At 43.1% G+C, this 26069-nt stretch overlaps 1 protein-coding gene across 8 annotated transcripts in view; it reads left to right on the forward strand.

Annotated features, from left to right (window-relative positions):
* The window catches only part of LOC140688747 (uncharacterized), a 116158-nt gene that overhangs the window by 47062 nt on the left and 43027 nt on the right, over positions 1-26069 (forward strand). For 6 of the 8 annotated variants that reach the window (XM_072948599.1, XM_072948597.1, XM_072948598.1 and 3 more), the window contains exon 4: positions 17312-17381. The exons of 1 other annotated variant lie outside the window; for it this stretch is intronic. In XM_072948599.1, the coding sequence (XP_072804700.1) occupies positions 17312-17381 (70 nt within the window). Of the gene's footprint in view, positions 1-11636; positions 11846-17311; positions 17382-26069 lie in introns of those variants that run through there. One more of the 8 variants, XM_072948605.1, reaches the window with a different exon arrangement.

Here is a 26069-nt window from a genome sequence, read left to right on the forward strand (position 1 = left end):
TTTTGATATGTATATATATGGAGAGAGATAGAGAGGGAGAGATATTACAAGGAATTGGCTTGTGCAATTATGGAGGCTGAGAAGTCCTATGATCTGCTATCTGCAGGCTGGAGACCCAGGAAAGCAGGTGCTATAATTCAGTCTAAGTCTGAATGCCTGAAAACCAGGGGAACCCATAGAGTAAATCTCAGTTTGAGGTCAGGAAAAGATGAGATGTCCCAGCTCAATCAGTGAGGCAGGAAAAAAATGGCAAATTCCTCCTTCCTCCACCTTTTGTTCTACTTCAGCCCTCAATAGATTGGGTATTGCCCACTCACATTGGAGAGGACAGTCTACTTTACTGAGCCTACCAATTCAAATGCTATCTCATCTGAAACATCCTTATAGACATACCCAGAATTAACATTTAATCTGGGTATCCTGTGACCCATCAAGTTGACAGAAAAAATTAACTATCATATGGTGTCATCACCAAAGAGAATGGCTTTTTGAATCACCTACAACATGTTTTTAGAGAATATTATCTTTTTATTTAATTTATTTGGGATACAGCAGATTTTGCATCTACGCATGATGCAATCATTAGAACTTTGCCACAATTCATGAATATCATTTACCCAAAACCAGACAGTTGGTTTTTAAAACTTTGTTCTGTAGGTGTATGTTATGGTTGAACTGTGTCCTCGCGAAAGATATGTTGAAGTCCTAACTCTTAATCTCTTGGAATGTGACTTTATTCGGAAAAGGGTCCTTGTTGATCTAATTAGTTAAGATGAGGTCATACCCGAATACTATGTGCCTTTAATCCAATATCGAAGAACAGTGGGGAGATACACAGGGGAAATATGGCCGTGTGGTGATGGAGGCAGAGATGTGGGTCTTGCAAGTATAAGCCAAGGAAAGCCAAGAATTGCCAACAAACACCAGAAGCTACAAAAGGCAAGGAGGTATTTCCCCTCTACAGGTTTCAGGAGGAGCATGGTCCTGTCAACACCTTAGTTTCAGATTTCTAGCGTCCAGAATAGTGAGACAATACATTTCTGTTGCTGTAAGTCACCCAGTTTGTGATATTTTGTTAAGACAGTCCTAGGAAACAAATGCAATATGTATTTGTGATCTTCCAACATAATCACTTATTTTATTGCTTTTAAAAAAATGATCTTTAAAAGGTTTATTTCTTTGGCATCCAGAGACTTTCAGTTGTGAGGTCGTACTTCACATCCTTTTTAAATTAATATTTCGTGGGTAAAAATAATTGGTTCAGTTAGCTGGTAATATGAGAAAGTTTTTAAGGGCTTACATATGAGGGGAATTCCTCTTTTTTGAGAGTTAATTTTGGGGGACGGGGACTGCCTTATATTTGGTATCTGTGGCAGAACAAGCAAAAGCAGAGTCCCCTAGTGGAAGAGGGGTTTGGTCCCTCAGCACCCCCAGTAGCTCCTGAGAGCCAGTTTAAACACTATTACTCTGAAGGGATTTTTATCACGAGGTAATCAATACACAGAGCTATTATGAGACATAAATATCTGCAGCAAAGGATTTATAGGAAAGGGATTCGTCATGTGACCATTTCATTTTAAACCCAGATAGAAGCCTAGGGTAGAACATGATAACATAACTCAGCGAAGGCATTTCTGTGGAACACTGATTTGATGAGGTCTGTGTGCAAAGCTAATGGTCTTACTGGTGTGGAGTGGTGCTGTCCTAATACCTACACAGGAGCAGTGGGCAGCAGCCCCTTAGACTGCCTTCTTTCAATTTCACTGCTCTTGGATGGGATTTGCCAAGCGTCAGATATCAACCCTTACCAGTTAAGTTCCCTGATGACAGCCTAAGCCCTGCATATGTACTCTGTTGCTGATTGAAGGACATTCTTATGCTTGGGTACCAGACACCGTGTGGCAAGATTTATGTCCCATGATGAAAGTCATAAAGCCTGAGGAATGTGCTTGCCAAGTGGAGGACTGTCCCACGTTGGACTCAAAGGCTGCTCTTATTTAATCATTATGGACGAAACAGAGAAATTGGTTTCTTCTAAAAAATAAACATTTTGTTTTTCTTAATTACTCATAATGCAAATTAGTTGAAGATAATTAGAAAATACATGAAAACAGGAAGCAGAAAATAAAACTCACAATCATTGAGCAAACATTTTGCACGCCCTTCCTGACATATTTCTATAGACTTTCTTCTTTCAAAAAAAAGTATTGGGATAGGCACATTCTTTTAACATCTGCTTGTCTTCTGTTATCAATACGTTGTAAGCAGTTTTCCTTTGCAAGGATTTCTATAACTTATTTAAACAGAATCCTACTGAGGGACATATACAGCTGTTTCCACTCTTGGTATTATGGAGAGTGCTGTATTGACTCTTCTTCTATCCAAATTATTTGGCATATTTAAATTTATTACCTTAGGATAAAACTTCATAAATAGACCTGCTGAGTCAAAAATATACACCTTTTAAGTCTTTTGATAAGTGTTTCCACATCATTTCTCAAATGTTTGCTCCAATTTGCACTTCCACCAGCGGTGTGTAAGGTGGCATACTCTACTTCATTAGGTATTTTTTGGAAGGACGGGCAGATTAAAATTCAGCATCTCTTTGCTGTGTCATTTCATTTCTTTAATCACTAATGAAGGTGAAACTCTCCTCCCCCCCACCCACCTACTCAGTACAGTTTCCTGATACATATACCCTCAAATCTTAACAAATCTGCCTGGACTTTCTGTATTTTGTTCACTGCCTGTTTGTTTTCTGAGTTATCAAATTATTCCCAGGAACATAGCTTACTATTTCGGGCATTTTCCAAGATGCCAAGGAGATCACTTGTCGACAACTAAGAAACCTCTGTAAAGCACCCTCTGTTCATCCACGTAACTGAAAATGTCTGGGACAGAGGGCTCCTGTCTTTGCAGCTTGGTTTTTAAGCCCCTTTCTCAGAAGTGGAGACTTTAACAGGGAAACGGGGGCTGGTGGATGGGGAGGTTCTCACTGAACCTGTGCCCTTTCAGAAGCAAGGAACTTCCATCTGCGCCAGGCGTTGCTAGTGAACAATTGAGAGCCATCTCTCCTGCCTCTTCCACCTCATCTTCTCCACTTGACTGGCATGTGAACTCCTCACTCTCTCCAAATGAGGCAGTTGATATGGAAACATAGATGTGTTTATGTCAAGGTGACTCCCGTGCAGGTTACAGACAAGTTCTGTGCCAGTGACAGCCGCAGCAACGTGCAGCTTAGTGGTGAGCGACATGCGCTCAAGAAACCCGATTTCGCGTCCAGTGCCTCCAGAGTTAGTTTGTGCCTCGGTTTCCTCATCTGTAAAATAGACCGACCTCGTAGAGTTCTTAGGACGACTAGTTCACTTTCTGTAAAACTCTGAGAATAGAGCCTGGAGCATTGGAAGTGCTAAACGAACCAAGAGGATGGAAAAGGAGAGGGGAGCAGAGGGTGGAGGGCTTAAAAAGTGGGGCCAATCCCAGGGAGAACAGAGCAAGAACTGCTTTGAGGAAAAAGACCCACCCGATGTTTTCTTTCCCTCTTTTTTCCTAAGCCTCGCGACGGAGGATGTGGAAACGCAGTCGGCTCTCCCCTCTTGCGCTCTCCGGGGCCGCCCCCTTCTGCGTGGAGCCGCCGAGGCGCGCGGGGGAAGCGGGCCGAGGGGCCGGAGGGGGCCGGGGCGGCGCGGGGCTCCGGCGCTTTGTGCGAGGGCCTGAATGGGCGATGTGCGTGCGCGCGGGGCTGCACGGATTAGCCGTGCTTTCCCATGAACCACAAAAGAACGCCCGGATCTGGGACATTTGTCATCAAGGGGCAGGCTACTCAGGATGCGAGGTAACCAGAGCTTTTCCCGGACTGCTTCAGTCTTTCGGGACGTGGGGTCACTCTAATCCTTCCTGTTTATATTGTGATCGCGTACGCAGCCAGGCTTAAGCTCTGCAGTGGTAAATAAGAATCGCGATGCAGGCATTCCTAAACAGCTACGTCCTCCCGGTGCTTTGAAATTGTTTTTGGAAGGGGCCCCGTTCCCTCCCATTTATTCAGTCCTCTCACAGACAGCAGCGCAGTGAAGTGCCGCCGCAGAGGTGCCGCGGACGCTGCCCTGGCGCCCACTGAAACCCCACTTAGTTCAGGGATGCTGCGACGCTCTTGTTTACACCGTCATCTCTCTTGTATTCTTCTTTCTTTCTGCAGTCCCTTTTGCCTTCCTATTATTGTGAGGATTTCAGAAGAGTGTTAGTAGATAACTGTTCGTACACATCTCCTTAAGCAGGGAATCCTCAGAAAAAGACAACTGGATTGTGGCGTTTGTGGAAAGCAGGAGATAAATTTATTGGTAGAACCCTATCAAAATTTACTCAGAATTCTCCCCACAGATACACGTGTTTCTCTTTCATTCAAATGTGATCTGGTTCAGGACCTGGAATCTCAAGTCTGCAATACTGCGCATAATTGCAAATTGTGAAGTTTACATATTGCAACCCCACTGCTGGTCAAAAGGAGAGAAAACAGTCCTGAGAACTGAGCCTGAAGTCAGGGCTCCTAGAAGAAGGGCCGGGGTTGCAGGAAAGGGACCTGCTGCTGAAGAGCCCGCCTGAGTGCCCAAGGACCACGCCCATCTTAACCTCTTCATCTTCACAAGACCTGAACTGGTTTTCCTGATTTGTTCATTTATTGATTCAATCCACAAACATGTCTGAAGGATTGCAATATTCTGAGCCTCGTGCTAAGACTAGGAAGAGTAATGTGACGGAGATTCTGCTTTATATGTATAACTATCTACACAAATATATATATATATATATGGTTCGGGAGAAGAGAGATGGCAGCTGAGAGGATTAGGCAAAGCTTCAAGGGAAAAGTGTCATTTGAGGAGGTTTTTAGGGCTGGTCCCCCAATTTGCCCACACTTCAGAATGATTTAGGGAAGTGACCAAAATTCATATTCCATGGATTCATCCCCCACTCAATGACTCAGAATTTCTGAGGGGGGGTAAGGAACCCGTATTTAACAAGCCAATTAGTTGACTCTGTGCCAGTCAGCTGAGCCTTTGATCCCACTTAAAGCAGAGTGACTGGGGGTAGGAGCAAGATGGTTTGGGGCTAATGGAAAGCACGTTCAAGTAGAGCAGAGGTGAGAAGGACCTTATTTGGTCAATGGTGTGTTGTTCCAAAAGCATATAGTTGGTATTTCTGCAACAAACGTATAGAAGGTCTTTGTTTCTAGAATTTATTTTTTCCTTTAGTTTGATATTTTTATCACTCGCAGAAATCAGTGGCGGAGAAAACACATATTATAGTACTTGATTTAGGGCCCCACTCCAGCAATACACATACACACATACTGATGGAATATATTTAGTTAACATAATGAGAGATACCTGTTTTTCTGTGGACTGTGAAGTGCTTGATGCAAAGTCTTAGATAAAAGGTAAATTTTTCTTTAATAAAAAGCTGGATTAATATATGAATATTTATTTTCTAAGTAAATATACTTATTTTGTATGTACATTATTTTTTAAATGTAGCCATAAAGGCTTTTCATGCTATCAACAGTGACAGAATAAGCTTTCAAGATACTTGATGGGGGAAAGTTATAGTACAGAATTGAATGATAATCAACTGACCCTCTCTATTTTAAGCCTTGTAACTAGCCAATGATATCTAGTGTTGAAATATATGGAGAGATTTATTAATTTTCTCAACTAAGGAAATACTGAAGCTTGAGTTTCTGTTTCATAATGAAAGCTTCAAGCCTTCTGACAAATACTAAGGCAACACATGTCACCTCTGGTTATTTTCATTTCCTTATCCTTAATTCATTGCTGAACATTTAAAGAAGCTATTCCTTCTGTCTGCATTAACATTTAACTCCACACCTGCATGCAAAGATTTCCTTAAATCTAACTTTTCAGTGGAGTTTTCTCTAATTCAATTAAGGGAACTGTACTCCCTCTTCAGCTCTTGGTTAGTAGCCCTCCCTTGGGGAAGGCTTTTTGGATCCTTAGACCAGGTGGGTTCCCTTAGATCCTGGCCTCTGTTAGCACTTGCAGTTTTGTTTTGTTTTTTGAATTACCCACCCCATGGTTTTTATTTGTTTACTGTCTGTCATTTTCACTCCCTTATTCTCCTTGAGGACAGAGACCATATGTATGGTGTTCAATGACACAAGAAGCTAGCATTTATATATATCAAGTCCAGCAATGTAAGAATCTAGCACATAGTACTTGTTCAATTACAATATTGTAATTGTTCAATATTTGTCAAATTAGTGAATAAATATGGATTTTCCTAGATCAAAAATACCATCCTTCCATTGACCAATAACTTTCAGCATTAAAATGTCTGGATTTCTTCAGGTGGGTGCTATAGAAAATGATCCAATCAACTTATGACTTCCTGTGATAGATCATCTCCATTCAAGAGGCCAAGAGACATGCTTCTGTGTGTTCTACCAAAGGGTTTCTGGGAGCTTGGCAGCCATTTGCTATCTGTGGCTAGCAAGCAGGGATATATCTGTCCTTTTTTAAGTCTCTCATACCAGAGTCTGTTGCTTTTGTTTTACTCTGCAGCTGGCCAGTTCAACTGAGCAAAGGTCTACTGAGTGTGTCTTGAATGCTCAGTGCCCTGTTTGGACAAAAAATGCAGCATTAGATTTGGTCCCTGCCCTCAAGGAACTTAGGACTTCCCTGAGGAAGTGATATGTAGACATAGGAAACAAGCAGTAGAATATTTGAATAATAAAATGAATGATACAGACAGGAAATTTAGGAGGGCTTTAGAGAAAAGGTAAAAATTAAGATGTGAAATGGAGTGGGCAGAAAAGACATCCTAGGGATGTGGAACTTAAAATAGCCTTCAAAGAACAGATAGGACCTGGTTAGTCTGAGAGAAAAGAATAATATTTAAAAGCTCAGGACAAGGAATGACAGTTTGCAGCTGGACATCAGTGAGATCGCCATTTGCCCACCTGGAGGATCCAAGAAGAGCGAATGAAGTCTGGGTAGGAGGCATTGCCTCCAGGCACTTTGCTTCAAAAAGGCCTGAAGGAAGAAGGGGAGATTTGTTCAAAACACCTGGCCCCAGAATTATGGTGACTGAGAATAGTGCAAACATCACAAAACTAGGACAAAATGAAAATAATATCACCAGTCGAAACTTGGGGATAGCAATGGGAGGAAGCTAATTATCTCATCTATCAATCCTTACCATCTAAAATTAAACTTGTATTTAAAAAATAAAAGATAGTCTAATTTCTTAAACACTTTATTCTCTTTTAATTTTATTTTTGTTTTGTTTGTCTTTTGGTGGGGGTGGTAATTAGATTTATTTACTGACTTTAGAGGAGGTGCTGGGGATTGAACCCAGGACCCTGTGCATACTGAGCATGTGCTCTACCACTTGAGCTATACCCCCCCCCACTTTATTCTCTTTTTTAAAAAATCTTAGCTATTTTAGGAAACAATGTATCTTGTGGGCAAGAAATATTTGTCTAAAATCCCACAATACTTTCAGTGTCACTTCAAGTTATTTTTCCTGCTGCTTAAATTCAAGTAAAATTAAATTTAATATTTAAATTAATATTAAGAGAATAAATAGCATGCCATCTTCATTAAATTATTTCTTTCTATTTAGCTCTCCATTTCCATATCCATCTCACATGCATAGTGACGTTTTCAATTTTGCTCATCAAATGTTAACGCTGGTTAGTTCTGGGGAGTGGGATTTGGGGTGATTTGTTGCTTATTTTCCCTTTGTACTATCCTATATTGCTCATTTGAAAAAGTAATGAGTATATATCATTTTGATAAAAGCAATTAAGTCATTACTTAAATGAAAATTTTAAAAAACACCACATGTCTAGCCAAACTAGACAAAGTCGAGAAGGGCTATCCAAAAACAGACAAAGAAAGCTAACTTTTCCGATGGTCAGTTTGCTGGTAAAAACTCCAAGCTCACATATTCCCACCCCATTGCTATCTGTGGCCATTGTAATAGACTTTATTTAGCCAGCATGGAGGATGTGATTGATGGGGCTCTCACAGTGTCTTAGCCTAGAAATATTTTGAATGGTGTAACAACCACAATTGTTTGTCTACTCATTCTCCATTGTCCTTTTACTCAGGGAAGTGGTCATATACTACTCCTGGGATGAATCTTGATTGGCCCAAGCTTTTCCTGGTGGTCCTGTTTCCCTTTGTCAGTGATTGGTTAAACATGAGCATGTGATACAATTCCAACCAATTAGATGTGAAAGGAAGATTTATGAGTAGTGATCTTCTGTGAAGGAGTTCTTTGCTTTTCAAAAGAAAACACTAGGAAATGTCCTCATTTTCCTACCTCTTTATGTTATTGTGTAAGCATAGAATTCTCCAAGCTACTACAGCCACCTTAAGACATGAAACGATAATCCTGAGGACAAAAGCACAGAACTGGGAAGGGGAGAGTGGAAAGAAAGACTCTTGATTGCATAGATCTGTTTGCTGATTGAGCCTAGAGCTGTTCCACCTTTGGTCCTGTTATGTGGGATAGTAAATGTTCTATAGTTCAAGGTACATTTAGTTTGGTTTTCTGTTCTTGTAATTGAAAGCATCCTAGCAGATACATGTAGCCTTGGGACACACTGTGGCATGTACATTAGTCTGGCAACAGGAGCAGAGAGTCTCATAATTTTCTTTTCTACAATAAGAGCCCAGGAGGAAGTAGGGAAAATTTCTATGTGTTGCAAATCTATGGGTTCCATTTTAGGCCACATCCATACACATAGAAGGTTGCTGTGTATTGAATACTTATTCTGTGCCAAATTCTTTATCTTATTAATCCACATAACAACTGAAGAACTGCTGTACAGATAAATAGTCTGAAACACAAGGGTAAGGCCCTGCTAGTAATTGGCAGAGCCAGGATTTGAATACAGGTCAAAGCTCTCTGTCAATAGATGACATTGGTTCTCAATTGTCAGATTGTTAATACTTGTTGTAAGGTATTTTCACAAGTAATTCATTACTAATGACCAAGCACCAAGTTAAAAAGGAACACACATGGGCAGATTCAAGGCTATCCCTATGTAAAGCACTCATGAAAACTTCGTTCCAGTGTGTTCACTTCCGGCTGTGGGAGAGAAAGCGGTGGGCTCTCTTCAGACCCCAGGGAATTGTGCCCATCCTACAGCCCACCTTATCTGTGCCACTTCCCCTGAGATTCTGGCAGTTCATCCTGTGCTGGGGTAAGAAGTCTACTCCTCCAAAGGGTCCTTGTCACTAGGGTCTTTTTCCTTTTTTTTTTTAAGACAACCCCAGGCCAGCCCTACTCTGCTGTTGAAAGAAGTGTAGCTTGCTCCCTGTGTGGCTACTTCTCTCTGCTCTGCCAGCTCTAGTCAGCCTCTTATGTTTAGATTTTTACTCTGGAAAAGCCAGTTTCCCCTCAGGTCCAGAAGATCCATATCAAGCTGGTGGAATAGGTTTCTTGAAACTGCCTCTTACTTAGACTTAAGGTGATGGAGAAGCCCTTCCTCCCTCTCCCATGAACCTCAGAGTTTGCCAATGACTTTCTTTTCTTTTCTTTTTTTAATTGAAGTATAGTCAGTTACAATGTGTCAATTTCTGGTGTACAGCCTAATGTTTCAGTCATACATACACATACATATATTCATTTTCATATTCTTTTTCATTATAGGTTACTACAAGATATTGAATATAGTCTTTGTGCCCCCTTACCTCCCTTAGAAGCCTCCAGGTAGTGAGGGGAGGGTATAGCTCAAGTGGTAGAGTGCATGCTTGGTATGCACGAGGTCCTGGGTTTAATCCCTCCTCTAAAAACAAATAAACCTAATTACCCACTCCTCGCCCTGGCCAAAATAAAATAATTAAATAATATAATAATAAATTTTTAAAAATAATAGATCTTTAAAAAGGTCTTTAAAAAAAGAAGCCTCCAGGTAGATGATGGGCTAATGTGGGGGAGCCAAGGCCACAGCCCCCCAGTTCTTCCTGAGAAGGAGGGCCAGTGTCTCTAGGGTAGGTTCTCTCGGCCTCAGCACCGCTGCATGTGGGCAGGTAATTCTCTGCTGTGAGGCCCGCCTTGTGACTGCAGGATGTTTAGCAGCGCCTTGGCCACTACTGATTAGATGTCAGTGGCATCACCCTAGTTGTAACAAACCAAAATGGCCCCGACATTGCCAAATGTCCCTTGGGGGCAAAACCACCCTCGGCTGAGAAGCACTTCTTTAGAGTCTTGTGTTGCTGTCAGCCTCTGGCCCTCCAGAGAGCCCCTATTTTGCATTTTGTGGCAGATGGCTTTGGATATATCCGAAGGTGAGCTAGAGCCAGGCTGGAAGTGGACCCCAAGAGACAATAGCCACATTTGTAGTAAGCTAAGTCATCTAGTGGTAATCATTTCTGTTTATTTCCTTTTCCTGGTTTCTTTAGAAGAGTCTTATTCACCCTCGCCTTAGCTGGGACATTGGATAGCAAAAGGAAATTGGAGGTGGTGACACTCAGGCCCTGGGGTGGGAGTACAGCCCCCTCCCCGATCTGTTGCAGCAAAGCCAGCTTGGGTTGTGGTGAGGCTGATAATCCAAGAGCATTCACAGAGAACACTCCTGGCTTCAGATCCCGCTGCCCTTCCCACAGGAAGAATCTTCCTTTGCCATCAAACCACCCAGACAGATCAGATATGGTTGGCTGGCTGGCTGGCTTTCTTTTTCTTTCTTTCTTTTCTTTTCTTTCTTCTTCTTTTTTTTTTTTGAAACTACCAGTTTTCTGACAATGTTCTCTTAGGATCAGACAAGCAATAGGAGCCACAGGTGTGGAACAGAGCTGACGGAGCTCGTCCTGCCTCAGGTCAGGTTTGTCCTGGAGTCCTGGTGTGGAGCTGGGTCCTGCCATCAGGGAAGGAGCAGAAGGCAGCAGCTGCTGACTGACAGTCTGCTAAGAACCCTTCTTTCAAAGAAGATTGTTTTCTTCCCAACTAAACACATCTAAGAGACAGTCACGGAAGATAAATGAGCAAGGGCCACTCGTGGCCAAGTCTGTACAGCCCAGTAACAAGCTCCCTCAGAGTCCTGATCTCTGCCCTCTGCCTTCATCTCTGTTGCTATTGAGGGAACTCGCCTTGCTGTTGTCAGCTCTGATCCTAGAGACTGAAGTCCCAGCTTTAACAATATCAACCTGAATGGAGGAACTACAAGCACACTCACCTGAGTCTTTTATTTTTAGTGGAATAGAAGTGGATCAGTAGATGTACAAGGGCAAAGCTAGTCAAACATGGGAGGTGATAGGAGTGAAGGCTCAGAGGCAAACATAGGAGTCACAGACAGATGCTGCCCGAAGAAAAATCACAGAGCTATAACCAGCAGAAGAATACAAAATGGTAGGAAAATGCCTGGAAAGACAGAAAGGGAACAGATTTTGACTGTAATACCCTATCTGGTGTGCAGCTATTTCACAGGGGCCGTTTTTGACTAGGTCTAAGGAAATTCCACGTGATGGTGGAGAGTGGGGACCCGTCCCACTGGCATAGACTGTATTCCTTACCTTCCCAACAGCCATTTGCCCATATCTTCCCTCAGACAGGTATCAGAGATTTCACTGGGGAGTGAATTATGACTGGCCTAAACCTGTTTTCATTTTCACTAGTGACTTGCCTATGGATAGACAAGGGACCCTGTTCTACCAGGAAGATTCAAGGGAATAACTAGAGAGGGTTTCTCTTCCTGAATAAGAGGGAGCCTAGCAAGGACAAAACTCACGCCTCTGCCCTTTCCTCCTTGCTGGAATGCCAGTGAGAGAACCAATGCCTGAAGCTTTGCTAGCCAACCTTGGTCTCCGATCTGACAAATACGAGAATGCAAAGCCAATACACAGAGGTGGTGGAATAGAAGAATGGAAAGAGTTTGGACCCTCGAGGGTATCTTCCAGCTGCGGAACTGCGCTGAAGCCACCCATCCTTCTAGACTCTTGTGAGACCAACAGTTAGGCCATGGCTGATTGTTTTTTTCCTCATGCTCCAACTCATCCTAACGGATACACCAAAAACTCTTATGTGTTTCCTATTTCCTTAAATGATCTATTAAACCAAGTTCTTAGGAAATGACTTACATGAAAAATAAAAAACTTTTTTTTTTAATCCTGAGAGTTAAGCAAAAGGTTATGGAAAAATGGAATTCTTTACAAAAATAACACACTGCATACATATTTGCTTGATATTGTGAGAACCACTCAGGCTTAAAGAAACATCTTATAATGTCTGGTTTTGTTGATCTTGGACATGGTTATCTTCCTCTCTGTCAAATGATGGATTCCCACTGAGAAGCAGCCGCTTACTTTTTTTCCCCCTCTTTTTTGTTCTGATGATGCTAACGATCCCTTGTATGACAGACACAGAGAAGAATGCAGGAGACAAATGGGGGAATGCATTCAATTCACATAAGAATTTAATGAGTCAATCTAGATTACCAACCCCTCACTGGCAAGGTTATATCTTTGTAGTGATTTGTTCTCACCTACCCCTGTCATTGTTTACTTTCTCTATGCCAACAACAGTAGTCACAGAGTTTAGAGTGACTTGCTATTTGTCAATAGAGATTTAGTGGCCTGAGATTTTGAGCTGTGGCTTTTTTTCCAGCTAGATATTTTCATGTAGTTTAGATTAATAAAACATGAAGGAATTTCTGGTGCTCTGCTTTGCTCTTTGATGGCATATTAATTATATGCATACATCTTCCTTTTAAGAAAATAGAATCACACATCTCTAAGCTTTAACTTGCTGTCCAGATTCCTGTTGATTCTTCCTCTATTTTTTTTTAGTAGAAAATTTGTAATAAAAATAGAGACGAGCACTTTGGTTTTTGTGGTTGCTAATAACAGAAAATTATTAGAGCAGCTCTTTTTTTCCATCCTTCATCATGGGAAAGAGCTAGGCTAGCAACGCCTGGGACTGAAGGTCACGCTGCTGGGCTTTGTGGGGACAGATGGCCACTGCTCATCATGTTAGCAAGAAGCTTGATGCTGACTTCTGGACATCAGCTGCTCACTATGTATATTAAGTGATAATTTAGCTTCAGGTGGCACTAGCCCTCATGCGGTCTGATCTCCTGCCATCTTAATGGAAAATATTTGGACAGCGGTACCTTACTTTCTTGTAGTCCATTATGAGACAAAAGCAGGCTCTGCAATGTGTCTAATAACACTAATAATAAATTATATTGCTTCTGATCATTTGGATTTAGCTTTGCCAACTAGATATTCTGAATTTAAAGCCTCAAGGGACAAATTTGTGAGTTATGGTCAGGGGGTGGGGTGTGGGGGGGCAACAACAACAACAAAACCTTGTGAAAATAAAGCCACAGGAGCACTGGGGCTGGGATGGGAGCAGAGCCAGGCAGGGCTTGGGGGAAGACATTGAGCTGAACTGTTACTTGGTTTCAAAAGAATACTGACTTCCTTGGTTGTAGTAGTTTTATCAATAAATTCTCTGCTTCTGAAGTAGCTTAAAGTTCTCTAGAGCAGCGATACTGTTAATTCTCATTGAATTCCTATATGTCAGTGTTTCACAGGTAAATGGAAGAACCAGACCCATAGCACAGGCTACTCATCCTTGGGTGATGTTTGTTATTGGTCCCAGTTAGAGAACTGTAGAAAACTTAATTAATTTTGTTTATTTATATTCCTTACCACATTCCACAACGGACTGGGTGCTGTATGCTGACTGTATATTGTCTAATAAGAGAGAAAACACAAATCTAGAATCAGAGCTAGAGAAAATATGGATTCGATTGGAAGACCATAATCCAAGATAATATGTGATATACAGGGTCATAAAATCTTATACTGCTAGCAAGACTGACAAATTTGGATCTAAGTTTCCTGGTTACCACGTCAAAAAGGAAATATAGTAAGTTATAAAATATTTTCAATTTCAGAATTCACATTTCCATGGGGGAAAAAGCATGCCACTTTTTAAAAAGATGCAAATTTTACCTAACTCTCAGGTCTTAATAAAAGTTCTGAAGTAAGTAAATAAAATAAATTTCTGTTGTTGAAGCCACTCAGTCTATGGTACATAGTTCTGGCAGCCCTAGCAAACCATGGCTAGGATGGAACTATGGAAACCACAATTCCAGCCATGTGCATGCCCCCTCTCTCCTCTCCTGAAGGCTCTCCACTGAGCTTTCCTGACTGATTTTCTCAGAGGCTCCTTCATTCAGTGTTAAAAAAGCAGGTGTGTGCCTAAGGCCACCCCTCACCCCAGCCAACCACATACACACACACAATAGAATGGAGTGGATACCTAGGCAGTGAATAAAGAACTAGTTGGTGGGGGGTAGGGTGTAGCTCAGTGCTAGAGTGCATGCTTAACATGCATGACCTCATGGGTTCAATCCCCAGTACCACCATATAAATATTTAAATAATTAAACCTAATTCCCCCCTCCAAAAAAAAAGCTAGTTAAAGTAGTTAGTGGTTTCCTAAACTCAGGCCCTCCTCAATTAAAAAAAAAAAAAACAAAAACAAAAGACAAGCCTAATAAGCTCAGGCCCCAAGTTTAAAAGAGAAACTGGGCTTCTCCCTCCCCACCCCGACTCCAACCAGGATATTAACCGTAGAACCAATATGATGTTTAGTAATTTGTTTCTGAGTTGCAAGGCAATACCTGTGGGAAGCAACCTAAATTCAGTAGTATATTCAAGGTATTGAACAAAGAAGTCAGTTAAAGGGGAAGGAGAACTACTTGGAATAGAAACATTTTCAAGGTCTGTGTAATAAATAATGGAGGCAGAAGTGGAAATTTCTCTGAGGGTTAATGAGTGTACTTGGGTGCCCTTCTCAGGAGATATTTTTAAGGCCTCCACTCCACGGATGGATTAAGACAACATGAAATTATTTCATATTTGGTAAATGGCTTCTACTTTGCAAATATATGCAAATACATGATCTCATTTGATTTTCACAACATTCCTGAAAAGCCACCATTCCTGATACAGAAACTGGCACTCAGAGATTAAGTGATTCCTCTAATTGGTGGAGCCAGAATTTGCCTAAATTCAGGCAAATTCCTCAGGGCCTGTTTTTGCAAAATTGAAAAGGAACAGTACTAAGGGGAGTTCCTTACAGCTCTGGAGCTAGACTTTTGGGTCAAATCTTCATTCAGTGGCACGGTTTTTTTAATACCTCTCTGCTTTGGTGTCTCCACCTGCAAAATGGGACTCACGACATTATCCAACTCAGACTGTAGCATTGCAGTGAGATTAAATGACGTCGTAGCACGTTTGAGCAGTTCACCTGGACTACAGGTAGTGTTCAGTGATGGTTTATCATTTTTACTGACTGGTTGCTTTTCTTCACCTTCCTCTGAATCTTTCTTTTCCTTTCTTTCTTGCAGGCCCTTTTTAGCCCAAATTTTACGCTGCTGCATCCATAGAACATCACAGACCCATAGTCATCTCAGGGTGCAAAGTTCAATCCCAGCGCTCCTGTTCTATTCCTGTCCCTGGAATTTGGGACCAATTCTTGTCATCCTGAGCAATAAGCAATGTGAAAGAGAGCTAATGCTAGCCCTTCCCCTGGGACCTCTTAGCAAGGAATCAGGGTTTTGTTTGTTTGTTTTGAAGCAGAGGCACTTTCACTTTCAAGGGGCTAAAAGTGTTTTCGCGTGTGGGTGCGGATGGCAGGCGTCAGTCCGAGCTCTCTCAGGCCCAGGATCCGGTTGGGCAACTTCCTCTCTCTCCTGGGAACGCGTCGCCCGGGGCAGGGGGTGTGGGAAGAGCTGCGGACCCGGTGGGCCCGGGAACTCGCTGGCATCTCTGCCAGCGTCCCAGCTGCTGGCGCTCCGCATAGGGGGCTCCCCGCGCGAGGCGGGGGCCCGCGGAGGGAGAGAATTACGCCGGCTCGGCGCCCGCCCAGAGCACAAAGAGGGGATTACGGTCCCGCTGGGGAGAGGGGGGGCAGGCGGCTGATAATGCGGGGCTGTCACCCCGGCTCATTCCTCTCATTCCTTCCACGATCGCCGTGGTGCGAGCGGGAGCAGCGGGGGAACATTCCCGACCCGGGCCGCCCAAGCGCCGGCGGAGCCCCGCGGCCCCGGCGCCCTCCCGCCGCGCCCTCGGTGTCCGCCCTCTCGGCCTCCCGGAGCGCGGGCCGAGCGGAGCTGGGGGCTCTCTTCTCCCTGCTTTGAATTCTGACTGCGCCCTCCGCTACACGGCATGCGGGCTGAACTGCTGGATGCTTAAGAGAGACTGTAGTGAAAAAGGCGGATGAAAACATGCCGAAGAGAAAACGCCAAGCAGATGCAGATGTACTGGGATAGTGGCTCCACTCTCCTGCAGACCGCTCAAAGACTCGCTGTCGCAGGAAAGCGACCTTAGCTATGATTTTTACAAATGAGAGGGCCGAGGGGAGAAGACAGTTACCGACAGGACTGGGGTTAGAACCCGATCTCCGCCTATGGCACCTACTAAAAAGCTGAATTGAAAGTTAGTTGGTAGGAGCCACACGAGCTCAGGTCACTTTTTGCTTCTGTCAGTGTAGCCTTTGGTTATTCAGAATGTTGGAACGGACTAATATAGTAGTATTGGGGGGGGGGTGTTGTGTGTATGTGTGCATCTAAGGAATGAGGTTCTTAGCTTAACATTTTCAACGCCTGTGAGTGGTATGAAGCAAGATAAATTCGTAACTTACAACCATTGCCGCATTTCAGTTGGGTCCTCTGAATTTCAGATTTTCTTTAGCTAGAGATAAAGGGTAGGGCGGAAGACTGTCAGCTGCGGGCAGTAGGGAGTGGCTCCACCGGTATGGCTGGGACAGGCTGAGACAGCCTGAGACTGAACAGTATATGGCCTGGCAGGTGCCCACCCCCACTTCCTGTGGGGTATTCACAACCCCCTCCCACCTGGCTCTCCTCACCCAAACATCTCTGCTCCAAGCTTACAGGTAAGGAGCAGAGCGCTCCTACTAAAGTAGGCGGGGTTCTAACTGTTCTGACAAATCAGGTGAAAAGAATCTTGAGTCACTGTGGTTGCCCATGATCTACCAAATGTATCCTTCCAAATTACTGCAGTGGAAAGGTAAATCAGCTCAGTTGGTTGTGCCTAGTTAATTCCTTTCGTGTGTATGTGTCTGTGTGTCTGTGTGTGTGTATGGATTATCCACTCTGTCAGGTAATTCCTCCTATGGCCTTTTTATAGAAGACATTTTGGAGGAGTTGAACTTTGCTCTGTTCTTTGAGGTTAGGAGGGCAAAACTCTAAGATGCTGGTTATTTTCATATTTATATCCTTAGTAATCTCTTGCTTTATTTATTGAATGTCTTTTTAGGGCTAAAAAGAATGCTATGTCTAGGAATGAGTTGAAGCATCTCTATCTTCGGTGCTGCTGGAGGAAGGAGGTATTTTGCTATAAGCTAAGACCAGTATGCAAAAAAAAAAAAAAAAGTCCACCAGGCAGAAGACTCATGGGCCACTTACCCATATATTCCCTTGTGCCACACTACAAAACAACAGAGAGGGAATGGATGTCACAGAAGACAGTGGAGAGAGTGGTGCTGCTGTTTCTTACATGCTGCTTCTATTTTTAAAGAAATATTTTTAGCATTTCTTATTTTATATTTTAATATATATTTTTATTTAAGTATAACCAGCTTACAATGTTGTCAGTTTCTGGTGTATAGCACAATGCTTCAGTCATACATGAACATACATATATTCATTTCCATATTCTTTTTCACCATAAGTTACTACAAGATATTGAGTACAGTTCTCTGTGCTATACAGTATGAACTTGTTATTTATATATTTTATATATATTACTATCTGCAAATCTCAAATTCCCAATTTATCCCTTCCCACTCTCTTCCCCCCTGGTAACCATAAGTTTGTTTTCTATGTCTGTGAATCTGTTTCTGTTTTGTAAATAAGTTCATATGTCTTTTTTTAGATTCCACATACAAGTGATATCATATGGTATTTTTCTTCCTCTTTCTGGCATACTTCACTTAGAATGACAATCTCCATTGTATAAATATACCACTGCTTCTTTATCTAGTCATCTGTCAAAGGACATTTAGGTTGTTTCCATGTTTTGGCTATTGTAAATAGTGCTGTTATGAACATTGGGGTGCATGTATCTTTTTGAATTAAGGTTCCTTCTGGATATATGCCCAGGAATGGGATTGCTGGATCATATGATAAGTCTGTTTTTAGTCTTTTGAGGAATCTCCATACTGTTTTCCATAACAGCTGCACCAAACTGCATTCCCACCAACAGTGTAGGACGGTTCCCTTTTCTTCACACCCTCTCCAGCATTTATCGTTTGTTAGCACTTATTTTACATTTTACAATAACATTATCATTACATATTTAACTTTAAATTTTACTTAGTCAATTACTTACCATACTTCTTATACAGTTTGCTTCACTCTTTCTAGAATTGTTGTTGCAATTTAATTTTTGTTTTGCCAGAGCACTTCCTGGAGTGAGTTTTTCAGAAAGAGAATAAAATGAGATCCATTTAGAATCCTTGCATAACAAAAATATTTTTAGTTTACCCTTACATATGAATAATTTATTGTCAGGTATAGAAATCTTGGATCAGTCAACTTTTTTTCTAGAAAGTCTGAAAACATTGCTCATTGGTTTTAGGATTGAGTATGAGATGGTGCCAGAATGATTTTCTTTGCTTCAAAGAAGGAGTATTCTCTGAGAGTTGTAAGATTTTCACTGGAAATGAAAAATTGTCCTAAACCTAGTCTGGATAGACCTTTTTGCATGATGTGTTTCTCAAGTTCCTTTGGGGAAGAAATTAATATTCCTGATAAAATGCTTAAGTAATTTTAAAATAAACTTTAATGAGCTTAAAGAGAGCCTGCCTCTGGGAGATTAGCTTCCCACCCGCTCAGCTGACTGTCAGTCAAGAATCTAATGATCTTTAACCAGAACTTCTATTCTAGTCCTTCTTTTTTTCCTACAGATACGTCCACCAAGAGAGGAATCTTTAAGTTGGTCTGTTTCTGGCCCTTTGAAGCAAATGCTCATAACTCAATTTTCTGTTTTTTTTTTCTTTTTCTTTTTAATCTTTATTTTTGGAGTTCAGAAATCTTCCTGGGACAAGTCTAAGTGTAAAGAGACACTGCTATTGATGAGTCACAAGAAGGAAAGGCAGAAGAAAGCCATTAATTTGTTCCTTTTTTTTTTTTTTAACCTGCAAGTAGTGGGAAACCATTGAGGTTACGGAGGAGAGGGCTTTGGGAAGGTAGTTCTGGTGGTGGTGTGCAGAGACAGAAGTACAGACACCCTCATACTATAAAAAGCATCTGCAGCTACTTGTCAGAACCCTGTGAACGTGAAGAGCCACCAGTAATAGCTAATTTGAACCAATAGCTCCCTCCCTCCCTGAATCCCTGCAAACGTTAACCCCGTGGAACCAAAATCCTTATGGTGGGGTTGAGGCATCATGACTGTTATCTTTTCAGTCTCCCCAGGGGATTCTACATGCAGGTTGAAAACCACAGTATAAATATTTTTCTGCTACACTGGACTCCATTATTCTTTCCAGGTACAATTCCAACTACTCCTACCTTGTTTCTACTTCCCCTATACTTTGTTGCCATAAAGTATCTTCATTGACCTAGATGTATTTTTACTCACTGTAGTCATCAATGCAACAACTATTTGTAGAACTTTTTATGCCAGGACTATGCTAAATGATGGAGTGTCTCCACTGTACGGGATCCAAAACCATGCAAATAAGTATCCTCCTCCCCTCCTGACTTGGGTCCCAAAGGCACTGCTCCTAAGCTCTCACTGCTGTCACTACTAGGACATAGAATGCCTTGCTTGTCCCCTGGATCCTTAAACACAATATTGTCCTGCTCTCACCCCCAAATTGTCTGCCACCCAATTGCTTGTGCTCCTTATTCCTCTGCTACATCTCGGTCTTTTTGGAGGCAATATGTAAGTAGGGGCAGCATGCCTCCCAAAACAATCTTTTACTGGACTGAACTAGTCTGAACTGAAACAGCCTTTGGTCCTTGTGGTCTGCAATAACTGGAGACACAAAATGAAAAAAATGCCCATGTGAATGCAGAAGGAAAAAATGCTGCAGAGATTGACTCTCAGAGCCCCTTGGCTCATATAACGTTCCTTCTTTCTCTGATCATTCCCATGCTTTCTGCTGTCTTTCTCATGAATAAGACACTCGATCCTTTTCTCCTTGTCTTTCTTTAGGTAATCAGAGCCAGGAGGAAAACAGAGTGATTGGGAATGAAGTGTACATTTGGCTGAGTATATGGGAACATATGATTTTGTGGTCAATTTATTTTCACCTCATTCATTCCCAGGGGTACATGGTTTTCACCTCATTGGTTTTCTGGGTTCATTGACTTGAAGTTTGCTGTGTATGGGAGGTTGCTTCATGTCTTCTCAAGCCATCTTTTTTAATTGTCTTGGCCACTCTCTGCCTTAAGCTTGAACTAATTTGAACTAATCTCAGTGGTTTACCTACTTGATATGACCCTTGTCTTTTTAGGAGAAATATCATATTATTTAATCTTTGTACTAGAAATATTAGAGTTTAAAGAGATCTTACAGATCATTCTAGTCCTACTCTTTTATTAAATATGAGGACACTGAAGACCAGGGAGGTTGAAGGATTTGCCTTAGGTCACACAGCTAGAAAAGCAGCAGAGCTAGACTGCCTCCTTAGAATGGAAGAAAGGAATGAAAAAAAAAAATACAGGGGCTGGTGGAGGAGGGAGGAAAAGGAAAACTTGTACTCTAGATGTATCAGGATGCTTTTGGTTGCAAGTAACATCCTATTTGATTCAAACTGGCTTAAATAATAAGGCACACGGCATCTCACATATCAGGAAGTTCGGATCCAGGTAGGCTGCAGGAATACTCTGATTAGGGCTCCCGGCTCCACTTCTCAGTGATTCCTTACCTAACCTGTGTCTATGTGTCAGCTTTGTTCTCAGAATGGCTTCCCTTGTGATGCTAAGGTGACGACAGCGGCAACAGGTGCACTGGGCTTCCACGTTCACTCTCAGATGGAGGGACAGAGAGAGGGCAGGAGGGGAAGGGACAGAGAGAGCACGAGTCGGAAGTCCCCCCCTTCAGGCTGAGCGGGCCAGTTGAGGACACAAGCTCACCCCTAGACCAGTAATAGCCACTAGAGGAAACCATGAGCATGAGTCTGTGTTCCTGAGCCAATCTCTGGCCAGGAGGATGAGCTCACTATGATTCTTTTGAGCCTACCTCTATCAGCACCTGCCTCTGGAGGTGGGGATGGAGTCAGTTTCTCATGTGTTGCCTAATTAAGTTCATGAAGGAGAGGTTGATCAGGGTTCCCTTAGGAAGAAAGAGGGGAGGCGTGGAGGGGTTAGGGAAGGTACATCAGAAACCACGAAGGCGCACGGACAGCACGTGGCACAGAGCTCACACTCAGCAGACAGCAAATGCCCAGCTCCTGGTGCTGTTCTTGTTCTCCGTCCAATGATGCAAGTGGCAGGAAGGAAAGAGGACAGGCTTTCTTTCATGCTTTGAGAAGACTACCCCATCTGAGTTGAAGAAGGGGTGCCTGGGTCAGGGTTCCACCTGAAGGTGACTCCCTGAGTGCATGGGCCGTGTGGAAACTTCAGTCTAAGTAGGGTTCTTTACTGTCTCTAACGGATTTGAACAAGCACAGAACAGATAGAAGATTAGGAGATTCACCTGAAAATTTCCGCTTGAGTTAACTATCATCCTCTCTTGCCCAAAAGTGATCCTTTTCAAGTGAGTTTGGCAGTGGGTTTCGCCTCTCAGAGTCTTAATGAGGCTCTGAGCAGCCATGTGCTTGCCCTGCTTGGGCTTTTTCCTTCTTTCTGAAGTTTGTGTTTATTATCATCCATGACTGCTAGCCTCAGGGCAGAATCTCTTCCCTACCCCGATGCATTGTTTTGACGTTAGGCCATTCCTGGAACTTTTTACTATTCTGAACTCTACTCATCTCAGTTTATTGTCCTGGCCTTTCGTGGCTGCCCCATTGGCTGTGTTTGATGGAGAGTGCTTTGAGGTTTGTGAAAAGCATTTTTGAGACACTTGCAGTTAGATAACATCCCTGGGTCTCAGGGATTCTTTTTTAAGCATCACCACCATCCACATTAATCATCCTGTTTTTGAGGCACAGACAAAGGATGTGGAACGGTTTCTGTAGGGCTTGGGGAGGGGGGCTGTTTCTAGGAGCTGTTTCTTCCAGTCTGGAGAGGCAGCTTCAGTCTGAGTTGTGGGGGCGGTGTGGAAAAGCTTTTGGCTCCTGAATTACAATAAGGATTTGAATCAAGAGAGCCCACAAAGATTCTGCCCATAAAGCTGTTTCACTCTCGTTTTTCTTTTTTTGGAAGTGAGTCCCCAAGTATTAATGTTTTCCCCCACTGAATGCAATTATGCACAGAAAGTGCAAAAAGAGAGGAGACTCAGATATATTCCATGTCTCTCTCTCTTTTTTCCAAAGTAACTTGCTTGAGTTCTCAGAATCTTGGAGTGTGTGTGCTGATGTGTTCTGAGCCTGGTGACATTGGGTTACGAGGCTGGGATGCTCTGTCAGGCTCTCGGGCATGTCAGCAGTGTCTTGTTGCCTCTGAAATCATTATCTTCAGTCCCTCAGCTGAATGTTCTGAGGCCCCAGTGCCTGGCTGGCTCAGTCTAGCCCCACATCCTGAATCAATCCTGGTGGTAGAAGGGTGTCTGGGATCTCAGCCTAAGCACCATCCAGTATCTCCGAGAAGTCATTCAGATGCCCTGCTATGCCACGGCTGCTAGCTTTTCAAGTCCACCAATGTCCTTTGCTGCCAACCAGCTCGAAGTGTAGGCCCTGGCCTCCTGTAGAGGGTTGCTGCTTGCCCCAGAAGTGTTGCTTGCCACCACAACCCATGATGCTTCATTCATCAGATGCTTCCCTTGTTCTGGCCTTCCTAGCTCCAGTAGCCTCTACTAAGCAGAATCCTGCCCTGAGCCCTAGTCCACCGGATGGATTTCTTCATACCATACGTGGCTCTTGCCAGTTCCTTCCTGGAGCTGATCTATGCACCCTTTTCCTCCCCTAGCTTGGTCAACAGTGTCAGCATCCACCTGGTTTCTGATTCTTGAGGGCATGACAACTGCCTGGGTTTGTCACCCATTGAACAAATCTGTTGATGTCTGTCTGTGTCATGCTTGAAGGGCTAGGCCTTTGAACATTGCATCTTACACTGATGGTCAGAATAAGAGGGTTGTGATGCCTGGACAGTGCTGAGGTGTTGCAAGGGTTCAGGCATCTGTGTGTCCATCATAGACTGAATTAAATTGAATGTAGACTAAATGTGGAACGTCATATGTAAATGTCCACATTATGTTTGAAAAATGTGTCTAGACTCTTCTTATCTAATTTAACTAGATATAAATCCATTTAAAGGCATTACTGAATTCATAGCATCTTTTTGTCAATATGTTTCTTCTCAATCAATGGATACCAAAAATACAAGTATAACACAATGAGATGCTGATGTCCAAGAAAGGCCTCTTTGCACTTACTTTCTGCACTAACCAGCTGTCACTGATCTGCTAACTCCCTTAGGTTGCAAGTACTCTGACTGCAGGGCAAAACTCCCCAGAAACAGTTTGTTCTGCATCAAATATGAACCCTTGCTGGCAGTTTTTCCCCAGCTATTCTGGGTAGGGATGTCTGGGTTGATGCCTTCTGAGCAAGCTCCATCGTTATCCTGAGGCTCATTGACTACAGAGTTGGACTGGCCTCAAAACCACTAAATATGATGCAGCTGCCTTAGGGTGAATGTTTCAGGGGGAACAGTCCCTCTTTCTGAGCCTTGTTTTGACACCAAGTGTCTAAAGATGTTCAGATCCTTAAAGACTAATGGATGACCTGGTCCTAGAAACTTCCAATACATCTAATGACCCTACTTGTTCCCATTAATCTTAGAGGCAAGCCCTAGCTTCTAACATATTCTGAGCCAACATCCATATAAATATTCCATTCTGGAGGAAGGAACAGAAGGAGAAGGCAGTCAGAACAGACAACTTCCAAGTTAATATTTGGCCAAGACTAACCTAGACTTGACCAATAAATTCCTAATGGAATAAGCTGAGACTCTGAGCCTGCTCCCCGCCACCCCTCTACATTCCCAGTGTACCCAGGTGTAAGTCTGAAGTACCAGATTCCATGGGAGGGTCACCAGGTCACCAGGGCTGAGTGAAGCCTGGCCTTGAATCCAATATAACCTGCTAATGGCTTTCTGAACCTCTGAAGTTATGATAGAGGAATTGTGGCACAAAGCTGTAAGAAAGGACAGGTGGGGCAGGGGTCTGAATCCCAGAAAGCTTGTTCAGCACTAGGGACCACCTCAGGCCCAGAGGAACTGTCCCTGGAGTTGAAGTGGACCATTGGCACCCCGTCTCTGCTGGGGAGAAGCCTTGTGTGAATAACGCCTGTGTCTCCCGAAACTCCATTGTCCTAAGTGGAGGGAAGTCCTAGCTGGAATTTGGTAAGACCATTCAGTCTGATGTGGTGTCCATTGCACTTGGCCCACCCTTTCTGAGTCACTGAGCAAGTGCATCAGAGGTAGCCTCCTGGGGAAGTCATGGGAAGTAGAGAAGGGAGGCCCTGGAGGTGCCATGCCATCACAGTAATGCCCCAAAGGACGCTGGGCTCTGAAAGAGACAATGACAGTAACAGAGCTCCCTTGTTCCCAGCCACCTGGGAAGAACTCTCCCAGGAGCCTGGGGCAATGTTCTAAACCTCTCTTGTCTGGACTGTGAGAAAAGCCAGGACAAGTCAGGTGATCTAGCCTGTTGTAACAATGACAGTCTGTCTTCAGACTGTGCTTTGTGCTGCAAATGCAGTGTCATTGTCCTTACCTGCATGGAGCTTATGGTTTGAAGGAAAGCACAGAAAAGAAAAAAAAAAGTTACATATTCTGATAAGGAAACAAAATGTGCAAGGAGAGGACAGTGGACTTAGTTTAGATAGTCATGTTTATTACTGAGTCACGGAGGATGAGAAGGAATCAGCCTCCTCATAAGTGTGGGATAAGAGTGCTTTGGGCTGTGGGAAAAGTGGGTTCAAATGCCCTGGAGCAGCAAAGAGCTTATTCCTTCGATGGATTTAAAGAAGGCTTTTAGAAGATGAGATTGTGAGAGCTGCTTCCCTAATATCACCCAAGGGCAGGGAGAAATGCCCACGTGAAGATGAACTGCGTAACAGAAGTTATCTAGTAATCTGGAATTTAATTCAGGTTATCATTCGAAAGGGAGGTAAAAATGCTCAGGAACCTGTCTTCTCAGACTGACCTTGAATTCTGCTGCCTGGTTTCACATTAAGACTTTCATTCGGGAGTGATTTTAACTACCTAATAGAATTCTATTTTGTACCATGACATGTGCCTTTAAAAGCAAGAGAGAACTGGATTCTCAGTGGGGGAAAAATGACTAGAAAGAGGAAGTCTTAGAAAAAACAAAGAAGCAAGCCAAGGCGAAGACAAAGCTCTTATCTGCACAACCCCAGATTCTGGTCAAGAAAAGCTCAGAGAGATCAGAGACAAGTCGTAATCTGTGATAAACAGATGGGGAGACATAGAGGGCTATTGTCAGTGGAGGGGCCCAGGGAAGAGCCTACGGGGAGTGGATCTGGGGAGTGGAATTTTCTAGGCTGCCTGACAGTGTAGTGCGGGGCTTTTATGTGAGATGGGACAGATCTTGGTATGGGACGGATCCCAAAGTTTGTGGAATGTAAGTCTATGTATGTATGTGGATGTGTGCACATATGCGAACATTTCACAAGGACAAATGCAGAACTGCTAACGACCCTCCCAGAACCCTCTCAGAGGAATCCTGGGCAAAAGAAGAGCCCTGAATCTTAAACTTCGTTTACTTCGTGGCACCTCTGACTGTGTGCAAGTCCCCTCGCACGAGTCAGGACTTAACTTTACTCAACACAGGAAAAAGGCACCAGTCTTGGGTCACATGTTGTTCCTACTGTGGTAGACAGTGGGTGAGGAGAAAGAGCCAGATGGGTCAGAGTTAGTTGCCAGAGAAGCCACCAGAGCAA

This window comes from Vicugna pacos, chromosome 23, assembly GCF_048564905.1.
Source record: "Vicugna pacos chromosome 23, VicPac4, whole genome shotgun sequence".
NCBI lineage: Eukaryota > Metazoa > Chordata > Mammalia > Artiodactyla > Camelidae > Vicugna > Vicugna pacos.